Genomic DNA, 19,387 nt, shown 5'->3' with positions numbered 1-19,387 from the left:
AAGGAGAGGGTGAGGCCTGGGGGCATCACCCACCATGACTGAGCTGAATGATCAGGTGGCTGCAGGCACATCTGGGGCTGCCTGTGATTCCTGGCCAACAGGAAGTGTTTCTAGATGGAGGAAGGCAGAGGTTTGTAGGTCAGGGGCTGCAAGGGGCTGGCACTGTCCTTGGCCTGTGTTCTGCTGACCATGCCCTGGTCCCTCTTAGAAGGCACCTTCGGCCTCCGACTCCGACTCCAAAGCAGAATCCGATGGAGCAAAGGTCGAGCCAGTGGCTGTGGCCAGGTCAGCGCCGTCCTCCTCCTCCTCCTCCTCCTCTTCCTCCTCTTCCGACTCGGATGTGTCTGTAAAGAAACCTCCTCGGGGCAGGAAGCCAGGTAGGGTCCCGGCGGGGTGCCCCCTCACCTCTGACTGCCTTGGGGGCCACCCTGAGGAAGAGAACCTGGGTAGACAAGGCCATACTCTCCTTTGCTGTAGCGGAGAAGCCACCTCCAAAACCACGTGGGCGGAAGCCAAAGCCTGAGCGGCCCCCGACTAGCTCAAGTAGTGACAGGTGGGTGAGCAGCAACAGGTGGGTGATGGGCTAGGGTTATGTGGGTGGGCCCGGGACCTTGGTCCTCTAACTGGCATGCACCCCCAGTGACAGCGATGAGGTCGACCGCATCAGCGAGTGGAAGCGCCGGGATGAGGAGAGGCGGCGTGAGCTAGAAGCCAGGCGGCGCAGGGAGCAGGAGGAGGAGCTGCGAAGGCTCCGCGAACAGGAAAAGGAAGAAAAGGAGCGGAGGCGCGAGCGTGAACGCGGGGAGGCCCCGGCCAGCGGGGGCAGTAGCGGGGATGAGCTTGGGGACGAGGATGAGCCCGTCAGAAAGCGTGGCCGCAAGGGCCGGGGCCGGGGACCACAGTCTTCCTCTGACTCAGGGCCTGAGGCTGAGCTGCAGAGAGAGGTGTGTGCTGTTGGGGTGCGTCCTGAACTCCTGGGGAGGGTAGTGACCAAGGGGCTTCTCTGTCACACCCACCCCTTCCGACAAGTCCATTCCTGACTTCCACACATTGAATGAGCACCAACTGTGTGCTGGGTGCTGTGCTAGGACCTAAGGGCCAGGGATGTAGTGATAAAGCAATGAATGAGACAGAGACCCCCACCGTGAAAGCTGACATTCAAGCAAGAGAGATGGGACAACATGAGATGCATTTCAGACTGTTCATTGCTAAGAACAAGAAAGCAAGGTCGGAAAGAAAAAATAAGAAAAAGAAAGCAAGGTCGGGGGGCATAAGCTGTTGGGGTGAGGTTTTCTGTTTTAGGTAGGGTAAACTCTAAAGGCTTTTGTTGAGAAGGTGCCATTAAGTAAGGATCAGGACAAAGTGAGAGGTGGTCTGGAAAGCTACCTGGTGGGGACGGCACTCTAGGCAGAGGGTATAGTCCATGCAAACGTCCTGGGGCAGCATGGGCCTGGTATGTTGGAAGAATTAGCCAGGAGTCCGTGTGGCTGGAGCAGAGTGGGTGAAGGGGAGAGAGGGGGTCAGGGAGCATAGGGAGGGGATGGGCAGGTTGAGCGGGGCCTTGGGGACAGAGAGGGAAGACTTGGGTTTTCAGTGAAGTGGGAGCCCTGGAGGGCTGTGGACTGGTGAGGACTTGACTCAGATGCTCACGGGCACCCTCTGGTGCTGCTGTGGGGAGGCGGGACTCTGGGTGAGCCCGGAGCAGTTAGGAGGCCTCTGATGAGCCTTGGTAATGACCATCAAGCACTGTGCAGTCCCTGCAGGCCTGTCTACTGCCCACTGTGTGGTCCACCTGAATCTGAGCCTGACTTTCTGGGCCTGTCACCTTCTAGATGGAGCCCCATATAATAGGAGGACGGGGGAAGCAAGACAATACTTTGTTCTTTTTCTCTCTTCCTTTGATCACAAAAAGGAGACCAAGACAGGAGGAATGTGTGCGGTGGGGTTGCCCCACCCATTGAGGGAGTAGTCCTTTTAGGGCCTAAGAGGCCACTGCCTGGGAACAGACTGGACACGAGTCCTTCCCACCTCATCCTGCCCATTACACCAATTCCCAGCAGTGCAGAGGTGGTGGCAGGAAGTGTCCGGCTATATCTCTAAGGAGGAGAGCCCCCACTGCCCACCATTCCAGCCTTCCCTTTCTCTGGCCGCTGCAGGCAAAGAAGACAGCAAGACAAAGCACAGAGCCTACGAGGAGACCCAGCCAGAAGGAGAAGAGAGGGCGCCCCGAGGAGAGGCCCCGAGCCAGGTCAGCACCCGCTTTGCCTCTTTCTGCCACAACTACCTGGGGGTCCAGGTTGCCCCATGCTGGTCCCTGTGGTTCTCAGCCTACTGGGGACCCATTACCCCTCACCCCTTTTGGAAGGGACCCGATTTCCAAATTTAGCCTTAGATCCAATCTAAGTGTCCCATTCTTGGTGCCCCATCAGCTTATGTAGGAGGCACTGCTCTGGGATTGAGATTCCACCCCCAGGGGATACCACTCCATATCTGTGGTGTCACACTGAGGGTGCTCCTGGCATCAAGGTGGGGCCAGGACACTCCCCAGGAAAGTGACCAGTGGTTCTGAGACCCTATGTCCAAGGCGCACCAAGGCAGGACACTGTTCCTTTCCCTGCTCGCTGGCCAATTGGGATTCCGGCATCAGTGAGTGAACCTGCCCATGGGATTTGGCAGCCAGCTGCCAAGTAGAACATCAAGTCTGAGCTCTGGAAATGGGCGTCAAATTGGGCTACCTTTCCGTAATTCATTCACCCAGGTTTTTGTTAAGAAGCCACTCACCCGGGCAGCTCCAGTGGCACAGTGGTTTGGCGCCGCCTGCAGCCCAGGGTGTGATCCTGGAGACACTGGATCAAGTCCCACGTCAGGCTCTCTGTATGATGCCTGTTTCTCCCTGTGCCTCTGCCTCTCTCTGTCTCTATGAATAAATAAATAAAATCTTTAAAAAAAAAAAAAAAAAGAAGCAACTAACCCTCAGTTGCATATTAATAATGGTAATTCTAAGACTTGATGTCATTTGCTGGAAAGAACCCGAGGTTGCTTGTGTCACCTTCCCGGTCGCTTCAGGTACCTGCCTAGACCAGGTCATGATGGGCCTGACCCACCCCATCCCAGCTTCCAGGGCCCCCTGAGGGTGTTCCTCACAGTGGCTGTGGGTCCATCACCACACACTCAAGGACACCAGTGGCCGGGATGGGCGGGACTAAGGAGTGTGACTTCACAGGCCTGCGAAGGTGGAGCGAACCCGGAAGCGGTCAGAAGGGTTCCCACCTGACCGGAAGGTTGAGAAAAAGAAAGGTAGGGAGCCGGATCACTGAAAGGGAGGAGGTGGTGCTGAGAAGCTGGCTCCTGTCACCTCGGTGGTGCTGGGGCAGGTCCTCAGGCAGCACCGACAAAGGGGTTGTGGGAACCGGTTGGGTGTGGGGGTCCAAGCCAGGTGGCTCCCTTGGCCCTGCGCAAGCCCAGCTGCTGCCTTCTCTCCTGGCTGCAGAACCTTCCGTGGAGGAGAAGCTACAGAAGCTGCACAGTGAGATCAAGTTCGCCCTGAAAGTTGACAATCCGGTGAGGTCCTTGTCAGGGCCCCGAGGCCACGGCACAGCCACATCCTCTAAACCAGGGAGTCCCCCAGTCCTCTAGAGGGAGGCAGCTCCCTCTAGAAGTCTTAGGAAACCAAGGCAAACCCAGGGTCTTTGTTCTTCTGGGTGTCTTCACGGAGGGCCCAAGTTGGCCACCTCAGGTGCATTGCTTAGCATCTCCACAAGGTGGTGCCAGCCAGCCCTCCCAAGTTCTGCAGCACAGTCACTGTCCCTGGGGTCCCCTGGCACTCCCTCCCCGCCCCCGCCACCCAGGGAGCCCCACAGGGCCCCATAGGGTTCTTCAGCTAGGTGCTGTCCCTCCTCACTCACCCCCCCGCCCCCCAGGATGTGAAGAGGTGTCTGAACGCACTAGAGGAGCTAGGAACCCTACAGGTGACCTCACAGATCCTGCAGAAGAACACAGATGTGGTGGCCACATTGAAGAAGGTACGGTGGCATTCCAGCATTGGAAGGGGCTGGTGGCGGGCAAGGCAGGGGTGTGCCCAGGGAGCCTGGGTTCCTGGCCACAGCAGCTCTTGGTCAAGGAGGACACTGGTGAGCCGGCAGGCAGGAGTGCGCTGTGCTGTGGTCATGGGAGGCACTGCCAGGGGTGGCAGCCCTGGGGGCGGGTCTCTGGCGGGGGGTGAGACCAGCTGCATCTCCTGAGCCAGGCCTCTTGCCGGCCAGATCCGCCGTTACAAGGCCAACAAGGAGGTGATGGAGAAGGCCGCGGAGGTCTACACCCGGCTCAAATCTCGGGTCCTGGGACCAAAGATTGAGGCCATCCAGAAGGCGACCAGAGCTGGGGTGGAGAAGGAAAGGGCCGAGGTGGAGAAGGCCGAGGAGGCGCTGGCTGGAGAGGAGGCTCCCATGGAGAGGGTAGAGGACGAGGCGAATGCTGGTAAGGAGCAGGGCAAGAGCCCTCTGCGTTCCCCGTGCCCCATAGTGGGAGTGGCATGTTCCTGCTGGCACTCTGCATGCCTGGCTGTGTCCCCACAGTTGCTGAGGTCTGGTGTGCACACACACACCTGAGCTGCTCAGAGACCCTCAGAGCCAGGCAGCACTGGAGGCCATGTGTGCGGTGGGGTGGGCCATGTGTGGGAGCGTTGCTAGGATGAAAGAGGTTATCTCCCATAGGGGCTGTGGCACTGGTCCTTACCAAATGGGAGGACCTTCTTCCTGCTGGGGTTAAGTGGTGCCCATGCTGCTGCTGAGAGGTGTTCCTTCAGACTGGGGCAGGATGGCTCAGGGACGCCCTGCAGGGGGCATCACCTTTTTTCTGTCCAAGCACCTAGCAAGCTTTTTCCTGTTGCCCTTGGCCACTCATTTACTGGCTTCTTCATCTTTAGACTTATATGGGCTGGGGCCATCTGGGAGGTGCCTCTGAGAGGTGCAGGGGTGGGGGATGTGGGCATGCCCGGGGTCAGGGACCTCAAGGCCGGTGGAGGCTCCTTCAGGGCCCCTGGCCCCGAACCAGCTCACTTGCTTGCTCTTGGCGGACAGGGCTACAGGGTCCCATGAGCCTTTCTCCCGCCAGATCTCTCGGCCCCGGTGAATGGTGAGGCCACATCCCAGAAAGGAGAGAGCATGGAAGACAAGGAGCAGGAGGGAGGACAGAACTCCGAGGAGGGGCTGGGCTGTGGCTCCTCTGAAGAGCCATTACACAATGAGTAAGTATTGCCAAGGGCCATGGCTCCAGAGGCTGCTTCCCGAGAAGGCCTCCACGGTGTGGGCTGCTTGTTCTGGCGATGGCCACAGGGACCTGTCCCACCCTCACCTTTGCAGCTGACCCTCAGGTCCCCCATCAAGATTGCTCTGCAGCTCCAAGCTGCTCTGGGCCCGGCCCCTTGGAGGATTGCCTCCTCCTGGCACTCCGGGAGTGGGCACCATGAGCTGCTTGAAGCTGGCGTCGCCGTGCTGAGGACCCTGGGCCTGCCTGTGCTTGGCGGGGGCCTGGCTGGGGCGGTGTGGGAGGCTTTGGACACGGGCTGTGCTCCTAGAGTGCTCGAGTGTCTGCTGGAGGTGGCAGGCCAAGGGCTCACCCCCACCGCGCTGTGCTCCCACCAGCAATGCGCGGGAGGGCTCCGAGCTGGATGCACCCGGGAAGGAGCGGCAGGAGCGTGCAAGGGTGCGGATGGACTCGGAGTCCCTGGACGAGGAGGACAGCTGAGCCCTGGCGGCCAGGCCCACCTGTCACGCGTAGATGCCCCAGGCCTGCCCCGGCCCCCACCCGCCACCTGCGGAGCAGAGACCTGTTGGGGAAACGCCATGCTGTCCCTTTGTATCTGTCCCCTGGGTTGTTTTTCTGCCTAACTTCTGTGATTTCCAACCGACATGAAATGACTATAAAGGGTTTTTTTAATGAAAGTCACTTTTATTGGCTCGATTTTCTAGTGTTGCTGGTACAGCTGTCCAGGGCTCGTCCAGGGACAAAGGGTTTAAGCCACAAGGTCACTGTTCACAGCAAATGCTCTGACACTGCCCTTGCTGGGTCTGGGCCTGCAGGGCTGACGGTGAAGGAGAGGGGAGAGGGGAGGGGGGAGGCCTTTTCAGACGTAATGCATCCTCAAGTGGAGGCTGTGGTTTGACCCCAGACAGTCTTGCAGAGCCTTGCTCCCATTCCTGTTCCTACCCAGGCTGCAGGTGGTTCTGGGGCCCCCGAAGCAGCAGCTCAGGGGCACTCAAGCCATTCAGGCTTCGGGGTTGCTGTGAGCTAGCCGTTGTCCTTGCCATTCAGAGGGTGTGAGTGTTGGGGGCAGGTCTTGCTCTGTGACCTTGGACAAGTGGCACTCCCATTCTGAGCTTCTCATTCCTCACCTGTAAAGTGAACCCAGGGTCGGCAGACAGACCTGTGTGCAGCTCCCAGCCAGGTACCTGCACACGGCAGTTGCTGGTTAAACGGTGGTGTCCACTGTGTGTCCTCCACCTTGCCCCTGGCCAAGTGCCTCCATCTCAGCCGAGGTCATGGTGCAGTGTGGCACTTCCTGGGCCTGGCATCCCCTGTTTGGTCTGGCTGGATATAAGCTCCAGTCACTGTGCTCAGTTTGTGTGAATGACTGTGTGCCCAGCGCCTCCACCTGTGGTGGAGACTGAGGAGGGACAAGCCTGAGGGGCTTTCTGACTTGCCCCCCCCCCCCGCCCCCTGCTGGTTTCACCACCGCTGGCTCCCAGGAGCCAACAGCAGCCCTTTGGGGAAGGCTGGCCTCTCGTCCTGAGCTTGGAGCCCCCAGTCATTTCTGAGAAGAGGGTGGTATGAAGGCACCTCAAGTCCCCTTAAGGGAGGGAGGTGGCCTAATGCAGGAGTTGTAGGTGGGATATGGTTCCAGGAAGCAGGGCTTGCCTGACAGGGTTCTCCCCAGCTGGAGGACAGGTGAAGCCCAGTGAGGGAGCACCTCAGCTTCCCCACGTGCCATCCATCTCACGTGGCTTCCCTGGGCGTTTGGGGACAGTGTGGCCAGGAAGGAGGGGATGCTGCAGGCGTCCTAGCCCCTATTCTCCAGCCTGGGCTGAGCGTGGGACCATGTTGAGCATATTTTATCTCATTACCCTTGGGGCCCCACTCCCACCCCATGGGGAAGCCCTCTCCTTCCTTAGCCTCAGCCCAGGGGCCTTTGGGACCACAAAACATCAGCGCAGGGCGGGGTAGGGGGATGCGCTGAGGCGGCAGGGCCCCCCAGTCTGGTCCCCCAGCTGGGCCAGTGCATAGGCATAGTTGGTGGCTGCTGCAGCATCACACTCAGAGCCCCTCGGCCACACCGGGCATCAGCAGAGGCGGTAGGAGCCTGCCGCCAGGTGACAGTAATATTCTGGTACTTTCTGGTATAACAGAACATGGTTGCTGAGAGCCAGGGTGTATGCTTCTGGGGTGAGGACAAAGCTCCAGGAGCCCAGGATGGACCCAGACTGGGGTGCCCCAAAGATAAAGGGGCTCCTAATGGAGGCTGCTGAATGGAGAACCTTCTAGACCTAGGCATGTTTCCACTTCTCTTTCCTAATTGGAGTGCTTGGTTGAGACTTTCAGGCAAAGGCCCTCTGTCAGCAGTCATAGCAGCCCTGGGCCCCTAGGCCAGGAGAAGGCCCAGGGGTCCTTGGGAGGAAAGGGTAGACGGCATAGGTAGGGCCAGAGCTGGGTGTGCACACGGCCGAACTCCAGTAGTTGGTGCTCCTGCTGGTGCCAGGCAGCACCAGCCTGTAGGGTCCGGCCTTTAGGGAGTTGGTGGGGGCTGGAGAGAAGGCTCGGCAGAGGGCTCTGTGGGCAGGAGGGACCTACAGCTGCTGCCCAGTGGGGTGCAGGGCAAAGGGCCCCACCAGCCAACAGAGCGGTGGGCCGTGCTGCACACTCTCCAGCAGCTGCTCCAGCTCCCGCCATGCCTGGCACACAGCCCCGCGGCTCTGGGCCAGGCGCTCTGCCGGCAGCTCTTCCACGGAGCTGGCCGAGGAGACGAGGCTGTAGAGCTCACAGAGGCTGTGGCGCGCCCGCCCGACCTGCTGCTGGAGCTCAGAGGGGAGGCCTTGGAGGCCGGAGGCCAGGGAGCTGTAGGCCACGTGGAGCTGCTGGATGAGGCTGCAGGCCCTGGACAGAGCCCCGGAGTCCGGCACCTGTGGGAGACGGGGTGGTGAGGTAAGCTGGGGTTGAGGGAGGAGAGGGAGCCGCGGCCCTCTGTTACACACCTCTTGGGGAATGCCTTCTTCCAGTCTGCTGCTCGGACTCTGGTCCAGCCATGACTGGTCTTCTGGAGCCTGCTTGGCCTTTTCAATCTAGAAAGATAAATTACAGCTTCTCAGCAGGGTCCTTTCACACACTGCCCTGGGGATATTCCTGGCCCTGGCCCTGGGGCCTTGTGTCCAGACCTTTCCATGGTGGAAAAGCCACAAGTTTAGAGCCAGCTGTGCCAGGATAGACAATAATCCATATTCTTTTTGGGCTTGTCAGAGACCAAATAACAAACCATCAGTTCCCAGTTCAAAATCCTTCCATGGTTCCCCAGTGCCCTTTGGATACAATCTAGCTCCTCACCATGGCCTACAGGGTCTGCTTCCTGGGACTTCCCAGACCTCATCTCCTACTGACACTCTGTCATGCTCCGCTCTGGACACACTGGCCTCATTTTGTCTTCTGACCACTTCCAACATGCCTCTGCCTCAGAGCATTTGCACATGCTGCCTGTTCAGCCTGGAGTATGCTTCCTCTGGCCTTTCATGTGGTGCCCATCCAGTCTTGGCTCCAGGTGAGGCCTTCCCTGGCCACCCAGTGCAGTGGCCCCTAGTCCCTCCCTGCCAGGTTTCATTATTCTCCTTATAGGCACATCTCTGTTGAGTTACTGTGGATGTTGGATGTTTGTTTCCTTGCTGTTTATCTACCCACCCCCCTCCGCCTCGTGGGTGGAAGTTCTTTTGGCGGCTTTTCTTCCTAGATTGTTTTTTTTTTTTTAATTAATTTATTTATTTATTCATGGGAGATACAGAGAGAGGCAGAGACACAGGCAGAGAGAGAAGCAGGGTCCATGCAGGGAGCCCGATGTGGGACTCAATCCCAGGTCTCCAGGATCACGCCCTGGGCCAAAGGTAGCTCTAAACCTCTGAGCCACCCAGGGATCCCCTCTTCCTAGATTGTTGAGTCCCCGGCACATAGGAGCCTCCCCACCCCACCACCAGTTAAACAATCTCCCTTGTCCCAGCAGCTGGTGGGTGGGCAGAGTGTGGGCCAGGTGTGGACTCCCAGCTCACCCTGCAGGAACTCCCATCTGGGGCCTGCTGGTCAGCTCCAGTGCCCCATCCAAAATCAAACTCTCCATGTTCACCTCAACCCACTCAGCACCTCCCCCAGGGTCCCCTGCTAAAAATCTCCCAAGCAGAGATGCCTGGCCGACTCTTGATCTCAGAGTTGTGAGTTCGAGCGGGCTGTTGGGTGTAGACATTACTTAAATAAAATACTCAAAAAAAAATTTTTTTTTAAGCTCCAAAATGTCTTAGGGTTCCTCTCTCTCATGCCTCCCATGGCTCCTATGGAGCCCACCTGTAGACCTTGTCAGCCTGCCTCGGAGGCACTTCCAGGAGGACATGGGTGCCTCTCGCTGCCCCTGCCCCTCCCTGGTGGCCCCACCATCCAACAGTTGCCATAATTTTTGTGGAAACCTCACTGATCTCCTGGGTCCAGCCCATTTTCCCATCAGCAGCCAGAGTGACGCCCTAGCAAAACCCATTGGGTCAGGCCACCACTCAGTCCTGGGTGCTGGGTGGGGGCTGGGCAGCATCCCTGGCCTCACCTCCTCGATGTCAGAAGCACCTTCTCCTGCAGTTGTGACAGCTACAAATGTCCCAGCGTCCCTGGGGCCTGATCATCCTTGTTGTGACTGTTCCCACTGGAATGGACCAATAGTCTTCAAACTGGGGCTCACTGGAGCCCCCAGGGCACCAATTAAAAACACAGTTGTGCGGGCACACCCCGGGGATCCTGATTCAGGCGGCATTGCCAGGCTCTTCACTGCATGTGTAAGTGGGGCTGATGTAGCTGAACATCTAAAACCCATGACCCATGACCTCGGGAACCTGGAGGTCCTCAGAGCTAGGGGTCCCTCACCACCTGCCTCAGCCACTGCGGGTTGCTGCTGCCGGACTGTGCAGCTCAGCGCTCCCGGTGCAGCGGAAGCGGCACAAGTGTTAGCTGTCAGCCGTGGGGAAGGCCTGTGCCAGTGGATCCTCGCGCCGTACATGCTTACCGGTCACCGCACGTGCCTGGGGGTTCAGGGGGAGATAATCTGAGGAAGGTGCCAGGGGGAGAGGAAGGCTCTTACCACCTGGAAGGAGTCCTCCAGCTGGGCCAGCGCGCCCCTGGCCTGGAACTGGCGGTGCTGCAGGTGGCTCAGGGCATGCTCAAAAGCCCGCTGGCGGAAGCCAGGGGCTAGGTCACCCAGACGCACAAAGTAGCTGCCCTGGTCGGCCGTGAGTACCTTTGGCCCAGGTTCGGAGGCAGCAAGCTGAGCTGGAAAGGAAGACAGGATTACTCAATCTGAGAGGCCCCTGGAGAATCCGGGGCTCGGGTCTTACAGAAGCCAGGCCCATGGGAAGTGGGGCCCAGCTGTGCGGTTCTCACCTTGCTCCTTGGCATCCATGGGGTAGAAAATATCCCCCAGTTTCCCCAGCTCAGCCCCGAGCATTGCAAAGCTCATGGCTCCTTCGGGGACACATGTGGTGGCTGCAGGCCCTGCATCCTCCCTGCCCGGCGAGGCCCCTTGAGTGAATGTTGCCACAGCGGTGGCTTCCCTGGCAAGGTCCAGGCCTGCACACAGGGTGTCTGGGGCACTGGCTACTCCAGAGGATAGAGCCTCCAGGGGTCTCAGGATGGTTTGTTTCCCTCCTTTGTCTGGGCCACTGTAACTGGTGAGTCCACTCCAGACGGTATCCTGGGTACCTGGTAACCAACTCTGGATGGTCTGCACTGCCCCTTTGGCCACACTCCCTGCTCCTGAGAGTCCAGTGGAAACTGTTTCTTTGGTGCCTGTCAGGACTGTCTTGGTGGTGTCCAGACCAGTCTGGACCGTGCCCTTGGCTACACCCAATGCCCCAGTGAGCCCAGTAGATAGGGTGTCTTTGGTGCCAGTTAGGATAGTCTTCGAAGTGTCCAGACCTCCCTGGACAGCTCCTTTGGCCACATTCATGGCACCAGTCATCCCAGTACACATGGTGTCTTTGGTGCCTGCCAGGACAGTCTTGGTGGTGTCCAGACCAGTCTGGACAGTGCCCTTGGCCATGTTCATGGCCCCTGTCACCCCAGTGGATACGGCATCTTTGGTGCCAGTTAGGATAGTCTTTGAAGTGTCCAGACCTCCCTGGACAGCTCCTTTGGCCACGTTCATGGCACCGGTCATCCCAGTACATACAGTGTCTTTAGTGCCTGTCAGGACAGTCTTGGTGGTGTCCAGACCAGTCTGGACCGTGCCCTTGGCCATTTTCATGGCCCCTGTCACCCCAGTGGACACTGTATCTTTTGTACCAGTTAGGACTGCTTTTGACGTGTCCAAGCCAGTCTGGACAGCCCCTTTAGCCACATTCATGGCACCGGTCATCCCAGTACACACGGTGTCTTTGGTGCCTGTCAGGACAGTCCTGGTGGTGTCCAGACCAGTCTGGACCGTGCCCTTGGCCACACCCAGTGCCCCGGTGAGCCCAGTAGATAAGGTGTCTTTGGTGCCTGACAGGACGGCCTTTGATGTGTCCATGCCAGTCTGGACAGCTCCTTTGGCCACGTTCATGGCACTGGTCATGCCAGTACACACGGTGTCTTTGGTGCCTGTCAGGACAGTCTTGGTGGTGTCCAGACCAGTCTGAAAGGTTCCCTTGGCCATGTCCATGGCCCCTGTCACCCCAGTGGACACTGCATCTTTGGTGCCAGTCACGATACTCTTTGAAGTGTCCAGACCTCCCTGGACAGCTCCTTTGGCCACATTCATGGCACCAGTCATCCCAGTACACACGGTGTCTTTGGTGCCTGTCAGGACAGTCTTGGTGGTGTCTAGACCAGTCTGGACAGTGCCCTTGGCCATGTTCATGGCCCCTGTCACCCCAGTGGACACGGCATCTTTGGTGCCTGACAGGACAGCCTTTGATGTGTCCATGCCAGTCTGGACAGCTCCTTTGGCCACGTTCATGGCACCGGTCATCCCAGTACACACGGTGTCTTTGGTGCCTGTCAGGACAGTCTTGGTGGTGTCCAGACCAGTCTGAACAGTGCCCTTGGCCACACCCAGTGCCCCGGTGAGCCCAGTAGATAAGGTGTCTTTGGTGCCAGTCAGGACGGCCTTTGATGTGTCCATGCCAGTCTGGACAGCTCCTTTGGCCACATTCATGGCACCAGTCATCCCAGTACACACGGTGTCTTTGGTGCCTGTCAGGACAGTCTTGGTGGTGTCCAGACCAGTCTGAACAGTGCCCTTGGCCATGTTCATGGCTCCTGTCACCCCAGTGGACACGGCATCTTTAGTGCCAGTCAGGACGGCCTTTGATGTGTCCAGACCTCCCTGGACAGCTCCTTTGGCCACATTCATGGCACCGGTCATCCCAGTGGACACGGCATCTTTGGTGCCAGTCAGGACGGCCTTTGATGTGTCCATGCCAGTCTGGACAGCTCCTTTGGCCACGTTCATGGCACCGGTCATCCCAGTACACACGGTGTCTTTGGTGCCTGTCAGGACAGTCTTGGTGGTGTCCAGACCAGTCTGAACAGTGCCCTTGGCCACACCCAGTGCCCCGGTGAGCCCAGTAGATAAGGTGTCTTTGGTGCCAGTCAGGACGGCCTTTGATGTGTCCATGCCAGTCTGGACAGCTCCTTTGGCCACGTTCATGGCACCGGTCATCCCAGTACACACGGTGTCTTTGGTGCCTGTCAGGACTGTCTTGGTGGTGTCCAGACCAGTCTGAACAGTGCCCTTGGCCATGTTCATGGCTCCTGTCACCCCAGTGGACACGGCATCTTTAGTGCCAGTCAGGACGGCCTTTGATGTGTCCAGACCTCCCTGGACAGCTCCTTTGGCCACGTTCATGGCACCGGTCATCCCAGTACACACGGTGTCTTTGGTGCCTGTCAGGACTGTCTTGGTGGTGTCTAGACCAGTCTGGACAGCGCCCTTGGCCATGTTCATGGCCCCTGTCACCCCAGTGGATACGGCATCTTTGGTGCCTGACAGGACAGCCTTTGATGTGTCCATGCCAGTCTGGACAGCTCCTTTGGCCACGTTCATGGCACCGGTCATCCCAGTACACACGGTGTCTTTGGTGCCTGTCAGGACAGTCTTGGTGGTGTCCAGACCAGTCTGAACAGTGCCCTTGGCCATGTTCATGGCTCCTGTCACCCCAGTGGACACGGCATCTTTAGTGCCAGTCAGGACGGCCTTTGATGTGTCCAGACCTCCCTGGACAGCTCCTTTGGCCACATTCATGGCACCGGTCATCCCAGTGGACACGGCATCTTTGGTGCCAGTCAGGACGGCCTTTGATGTGTCCATGCCAGTCTGGACAGCTCCTTTGGCCACGTTCATGGCACCGGTCATCCCAGTACACACGGTGTCTTTGGTGCCTGTCAGGACAGTCTTGGTGGTGTCCAGACCAGTCTGAACAGTGCCCTTGGCCACACCCAGTGCCCCGGTGAGCCCAGTAGATAAGGTGTCTTTGGTGCCAGTCAGGACGGCCTTTGATGTGTCCATGCCAGTCTGGACAGCTCCTTTGGCCACGTTCATGGCACCGGTCATCCCAGTACACACGGTGTCTTTGGTGCCTGTCAGGACTGTCTTGGTGGTGTCCAGACCAGTCTGAACAGTGCCCTTGGCCATGTTCATGGCTCCTGTCACCCCAGTGGACACGGCATCTTTAGTGCCAGTCAGGACGGCCTTTGATGTGTCCAGACCTCCCTGGACAGCTCCTTTGGCCACGTTCATGGCACCGGTCATCCCAGTACACACGGTGTCTTTGGTGCCTGTCAGGACTGTCTTGGTGGTGTCTAGACCAGTCTGGACAGCGCCCTTGGCCATGTTCATGGCCCCTGTCACCCCAGTGGATACGGCATCTTTGGTGCCTGACAGGACAGCCTTTGATGTGTCCATGCCAGTCTGGACAGCTCCTTTGGCCACGTTCATGGCACCGGTCATCCCAGTACACACGGTGTCTTTGGTGCCTGTCAGGACAGTCTTGGTGGTGTCCAGACCAGTCTGGACCGTGCCCTTGGCTGCACCCAGTGCCCCGGTGAGCCCAGTAGATAAGGTGTCTTTGGTGCCTGACAGGACAGCCTTTGATGTGTCCATGCCAGTCTGGACAGCTCCTTTGGCCATGTTCATGGCACCAGTCATCCCGGTACACACGGTGTCTTTGGTGCCTGTCAGGACAGTCTTGGTGGTGTCCAGACCAGTCTGAACAGTGCCCTTGGCCATGTCCATGGCCCCTGTCACCCCAGTGGATACGGCATCTTTGGTGCCAGTCAGGACGGCCTTTGATGTGTCCATGCCAGTCTGGACAGCTCCTTTGGCCACGTTCATGGCACCGATCATCCCGGTACACACGGTGTCTTTGGTGCCTGTCAGGACAGTCTTGGTGGTGTCCAGACCAGTCTGAACAGTGCCCTTGGCCATGTCCATGGCCCCTGTCACCCCAGTGGATACGGCATCTTTGGTGCCAGTCAGGACGGCTTTTGACGTGTCCAAGCCAGTCTGGACAGCTCCTTTGGCCACGTTCATGGCACCGGTCATGCCAGTACCCACGGTGTCTTTGGTGCCTGTCAGGACAGTCTTGGTGGTGTCCAGACCAGTCTGGACCGTGCCCTTGGCCATGTTCATGGCCCCTGTCACCCCAGTGGACACGGCATCTTTGGTGCCAGTCAGGACGGCTTTTGACGTGTCCAAGCCAGTCTGGACAGCTCCTTTGGCCACGTTCATGGCACCGGTCATCCCGGTACACACGGTGTCTTTGGTGCCAGTCAGGACAGTCTTGGTGGTGTCCAGACCAGTCTGGACAGTGCCCTTGGCCATGTTCATTGCCCCTGTCATGCCAGTGGACACGGCATCTTTGGTGCCAGTTAGGATACTCTTTGAAGTGTCCAGACCTCCCTGGACAGCTCCTTTGGCCACGTTCATGGCACCAGTCATCCCGGTACACACGGTGTCTTTGGTGCCTGTCAGGACAGTCTTGGTGGTGTCCAGACCAGTCTGGACAGTGCCCTTGGCCATGTTCATGGCCCCTGTCACCCCAGTGGACACAGCATCTTTAGTGCCAGTCAGGACGGCCTTTGAAGTGTCCAGACCTCCTTGGACAGCTCCTTTGGCCACGTTCATGGCACCGGTCATCCCAGTACACACAGTGTCTTTAGTGCCTGTCAGGACAGCCTTTGATGTGTCCATTCCAGTCTGGACAGCTCCTTTGGCCACGTTCATGGCACCAGTCATCCCAGTGCACACGGTGTCTTTGGTGCCTGTCAGGACTGTCTTGGTGGTGTCCAGACCAGTCTGGACAGTGTCCTTGGCCACATTCACTGCACTGGTGACTCCACCGGCTACAGTCTCCTTGGTGCCCGTGAGTGCAGACCGGGTCATGCCTAGGCCTCCCTGCACCACACCTTTAGCTGTGTCTACCATGTTGGCCATCCCGGAGGAGATGGCACCCTTGGTCTTGGTCATCTTGGAGCACACAAGGTCCTTTGCCCCAGAGATCATCTGATAAGAAAGGACACATGTCATCAACAGGAGCACTGGAGATGCTTTGCACCCCAGACTTCAGCTAACCTGACTTCTAGTGTGCCTTAGGGATGGGGACTGTCCCCCAGAAAGCCTGCTCCTTACTCCCCACCCTGACATAGTTTCCCTGCACACTGTTATCCAGCCAGGGCCTTCCAGGGCCCAGCCTCGACGAGCCCTGTCCTAGTGCCAGACGGTTCCCCATGATTCAGTAGGTCCCCATTGCTGATGGCAGGTCCCTACACCTCCAGAACCCTTGCCAAGACTCCTGGACTTGGGCTCAGGCAGTGCCTGTCACTGAATGACATCGTTGTTCACCCTGCCTACTCTTTACTTTTGGCAGATTTCGAACCTGGTTTCCCTGTTACAGCAGGGAGACCACATTGCTCGTTAAAATGAGTATATTCAAGTAACAGCATTTAAAAAAGAATAATAACCTGCAAAAGGACGGGGACGAGCATTGGGTTTGAGTCCTGGGATCCTGTCAATGATTCTCATCATCTCTGACGTCCCAGAAGACGGTTTTTCTCGTCAGTTAAACTAACAAAGGGCCGTGATGGCCTCAGAGCTGCCAGTACAGTTTCCCCCACCAGTGCGATACTGCCCTCCAGGGGACATCTGTGTTTGCCTCGACTTGGGCGGGCAGGGAGCTCCGGGCATGGAGCGAGCAAGGCCCGGGGATGCCGTGCAAACCCTGGGATGCCCCACAACCAAGCCCAATCTGGCTCCAAACGGCCACAGTGCTGAGGCGGAGGGGCACAGAGTGAGCACCTGCTGCCCCGCATCATCCCAAGTGGGCATCTGGACTCCATGCCTGCGGAGACCTGGTTTGAATCTCAGCTCTCTGTGCCCCCTCCCCCAGCCCCCGCCGCGTGACCTCGGGCGAGCCCCCTCTCCGAGCTCTGTCTAAGGCACGGTGGCTAAAACAGCACCTCCGCCGAGGACTGTGGAGGACCGAGGACCGGAGTCAAGGTGCCTGAGGCACTTTGCAGGGAGTAGGTGCTCAACTAATGTGAGTAGAGAGGCTGTGGGGACTCGGCGGGGAGGGAACAGGGTGTGGGTGCCAGGGTCTGGTTTAATCTGGGCCAGGGGGCCTGTGGCGTGCTTCACCCTTTGCGTTTCCGTCTGTCTGAGCTGAGGGCAGAGGAGCGGCAGTACGACTCCAGGGTAGGGGCTTGTGCTCACTGACAGTTGTAACAGGGCTCTGGCACCTTGCCGTGACATCAGTTCCTACGCTCCGCCAGACCTTGGGGATGTGATAGCACGGGGGGTCCCCATCGTCTCGGCAGCCTCCAACCGCCCAAGGCTCAGGAACCACACTACCACTACCACGCCTTGCTGTGTGACCTTTGGCAGGTGGCTCGCCTTCTCTGTGCCTCAGCTGTTGTGCAGGGTACTGCACTCCTCCCTCACAGGGCCGATTAACTAGCAAGCGGCGCCCAGAAAGCACGTGGCCCAAAGCCTGACACACGGTGAGTTACCAGTGTTCTCCGTCCCATGGTGCTGGGGGGGCGGGGGCGCTCTCTGGGGCCCGTGCTCGGAGGTAAGGCAGTGCCGCTCCCATTTCACAGATGTGGCAACAGAAGCGCTGAGGGGCAGCAATGGCTGGAATCCCACAGCGGGACACACCAGGCTATCTGCCCCCTCCTTGGCCTGTGACAGCACAGCCCCTCAGGGGGCAGGCACCCGAACATCCTAGGAGGGCCCCCAGGAGGAGGTGGGAGCCACGAGGCTCTCCCAGCACCTCTCACCTTGTCCGAAGGTGGCAGCAGCTTCTCCCCGCTGGCCGTCTGCTCCAAGGCGGTGGCTGCTGCGGGGACAAGGAGCTGGTCAGGCCACCAGGAAGGGCAAGGGATGTGGGCCGGCGTCAGCCACCCCCGTGCCCGTTGCGCAACCGGTGGGCACAGCCTGAAAGGTCAGGAATGTCCCAGCCACCCTGCCAGGGACAGCCATGGGTCTGGCTCAGTCTGACCCTGAGTCCTGGAGCTCCTTGGGCTCCTGGAGCAGAAGTTCTCTGGAGCTTTTCTGTGCCTGGGTGCTGGACACTCCCCCCAGGGGCATCGCGGGAAGACGATCGGGGCCCGCCCCGCCCCTGCCGCAGCTGCCTGCTGCCCGTCGGGCCAGGTATGTGGAGCAGAAGTCAGCTGCCCAGGGCTCCGGGCCCAGAGTGAGGCCCGGTCCAGGAGCCGCCCCCGCCCCAGGCTCCCCTGCACCCGCCCTCTGCATCCCCAGGGCTGCCCCAGCAGGGCGGAGAACCCCCCGCCCCGTGTGACCCCTGGAAGCCAGTGTCTCTCTGGGAACCGGGATGAAAACCGTCAGTGAGCTCAGACACGGGGAACACCCAGACCCTGGCCCGTGGTGCGTCAGGAATGGGGTGGGGGACGGGAGGGGCTGAGAAGGTAGGAGACATCGTCGCTGGGAGACAGGCTGTGTTCACAACCCCACTGTTGCTGCTTATGCTGCTTTGGGCCACTCACCGGCCATACTGATGCCTCAGTTTCCACATCTGGCACCAAATGAGCATGCCAGCCTGCAGCGTCTATTGAGATGACTCTGGCCCATAAGAGCCACCCCCAAATGGCCAGAAGCCCCTGCTGGGAGCTTTCCTCCAGGGACCCGCCTCCAGAGCCCCCACCTCCGTGGCGCTGTCCACTCACCGTCATTCCCGGGCTGGGCAGAAGCACCTGCCGGATCGGCGGCGGGCCGGGCCTCTTTCGCCGAACCGTGGGCGCTGGCCATCAGGTTCCGGGCAGAACTGAAGCCAGGCAAGGACCCCAGGAAGCTCCCCAGGATCTACAGGGGGCAGGGGGCAGCGTTGGCAGGGCCAGGCCTTGGGGCAAGGCGGGGGAAAGCATCAGACAGCCCTGGGCTCCTGCGTGACCCCAGCAGGGACTGTTAGCGCTCTGAGTCTCAGTTTCCTTGCCTGGGCAATGGGCAGAGTCAGCCTGCCTCCCATAGACAGCTGAGAAGACCATCCCCCAGGGCCCCAAAGACCTTTTCCCTCCACCGCCCCCACTTCACAGAAAGGGAAACTGAGACCCAGAGACGCCCATGGCTGGTTCAAGGTCACACAGTAAGGAAGGAGCCGAGGGTTGCCCGAGCTCCCCACTCCTTCACCCTCCAGCTTGGGACAGGAGGGAAGAGTGCCATGGCTCTGGGCGCCTTCCCGTCCTCCCCGGGAAGCCCTTCCAGACCCCAGTACCATGAGGTCACCTTCCCAAGGGTCTGGGGGCTCCCGGGCCCCACCAGGGATCTCCCCCTCCCACACCCCCCCTTACCTTGCCCTTGGGTTTGGGAGGATCCCGGCCTCCTTCATCCTGAGCTGACATGGTAATGATACTGTAAGCAGCTGGAAGGGGGGCCGAGAGGGCGTGTGAGTCGGGACCCCCAGGCCTCCCACCCCACGCAGCCCCCCGACCACACCCCCAGTCCCAGCTGCACGCTGGCGTGGCTCACCTGGGGCGTGTGAGGGTCCCTCGGAGCCACAGGCGCACAGCTGGCAGCCGGCTCAGCTCTCGGCTACCAGGCCTTATAGGGTCTGGGGCAGGCGCGGGCCCGGCAGCAGAGGCAGGCGGCCAGCGGGCTGGGGGAGGGCCC

At 59.3% G+C, this 19,387-nt stretch overlaps 2 protein-coding genes across 9 annotated transcripts in view; one reads left to right on the top strand and one right to left on the bottom strand.

Annotated features, from left to right (window-relative positions):
• The window catches only part of HDGFL2 (HDGF like 2), a 22,735-nt gene extending 16,789 nt beyond the window's left edge, over positions 1-5,946 (top strand). For both annotated transcript variants that reach the window (XM_038567730.1, XM_038567729.1), the window contains exons 7-16: positions 209-377; positions 478-553; positions 641-944; positions 2,157-2,248; positions 3,224-3,297; positions 3,491-3,561; positions 3,921-4,022; positions 4,263-4,476; positions 5,113-5,245; positions 5,643-5,946. In XM_038567730.1, the coding sequence (XP_038423658.1) occupies positions 209-377; positions 478-553; positions 641-944; positions 2,157-2,248; positions 3,224-3,297; positions 3,491-3,561; positions 3,921-4,022; positions 4,263-4,476; positions 5,113-5,245; positions 5,643-5,745 (1,338 nt within the window). In that variant the 3' untranslated portion in view covers positions 5,746-5,946. The remainder of the gene's footprint in view (positions 1-208; positions 378-477; positions 554-640; positions 945-2,156; positions 2,249-3,223; positions 3,298-3,490; positions 3,562-3,920; positions 4,023-4,262; positions 4,477-5,112; positions 5,246-5,642) is intronic.
• PLIN4 (perilipin 4) lies at positions 5,929-19,387 on the bottom strand. Of its 7 annotated transcripts, XM_038567726.1 has the most exons (11): positions 19,247-19,386; positions 19,069-19,139; positions 18,448-18,583; positions 17,542-17,600; positions 14,668-15,769; positions 13,678-14,271; positions 12,869-13,380; positions 10,669-12,571; positions 10,370-10,557; positions 8,247-8,333; positions 5,929-8,174 (listed from the first exon to the last, which is right to left on the bottom strand). In XM_038567726.1, the coding sequence occupies exons 2-11, from the start codon at positions 19,117-19,119 to the stop codon at positions 7,842-7,844; spliced, it is 4,965 nt and encodes a 1,654-aa protein (XP_038423654.1). In that variant the 5' UTR covers positions 19,120-19,139; positions 19,247-19,386; the 3' UTR covers positions 5,929-7,841. The 7 variants fall into 7 exon arrangements, with proteins under 7 accessions (XP_038423654.1, XP_038423656.1, XP_038423653.1 ...); XM_038567728.1 differs by having other exon boundaries at positions 10,669-12,769; positions 12,869-13,416; positions 13,516-15,769; positions 19,247-19,387; XM_038567725.1 differs by having other exon boundaries at positions 5,929-6,392; positions 13,678-15,769; positions 19,247-19,387.

The sequence above is a fragment of the Canis lupus genome, chromosome 20, assembly GCF_011100685.1.
Source record: "Canis lupus familiaris isolate Mischka breed German Shepherd chromosome 20, alternate assembly UU_Cfam_GSD_1.0, whole genome shotgun sequence".
Classification (NCBI taxonomy): Eukaryota; Metazoa; Chordata; class Mammalia; order Carnivora; family Canidae; genus Canis; species Canis lupus.
Note: the sequence above shows the minus strand (reverse complement) of the source record. Positions and strands in the feature narration are given on the sequence as shown.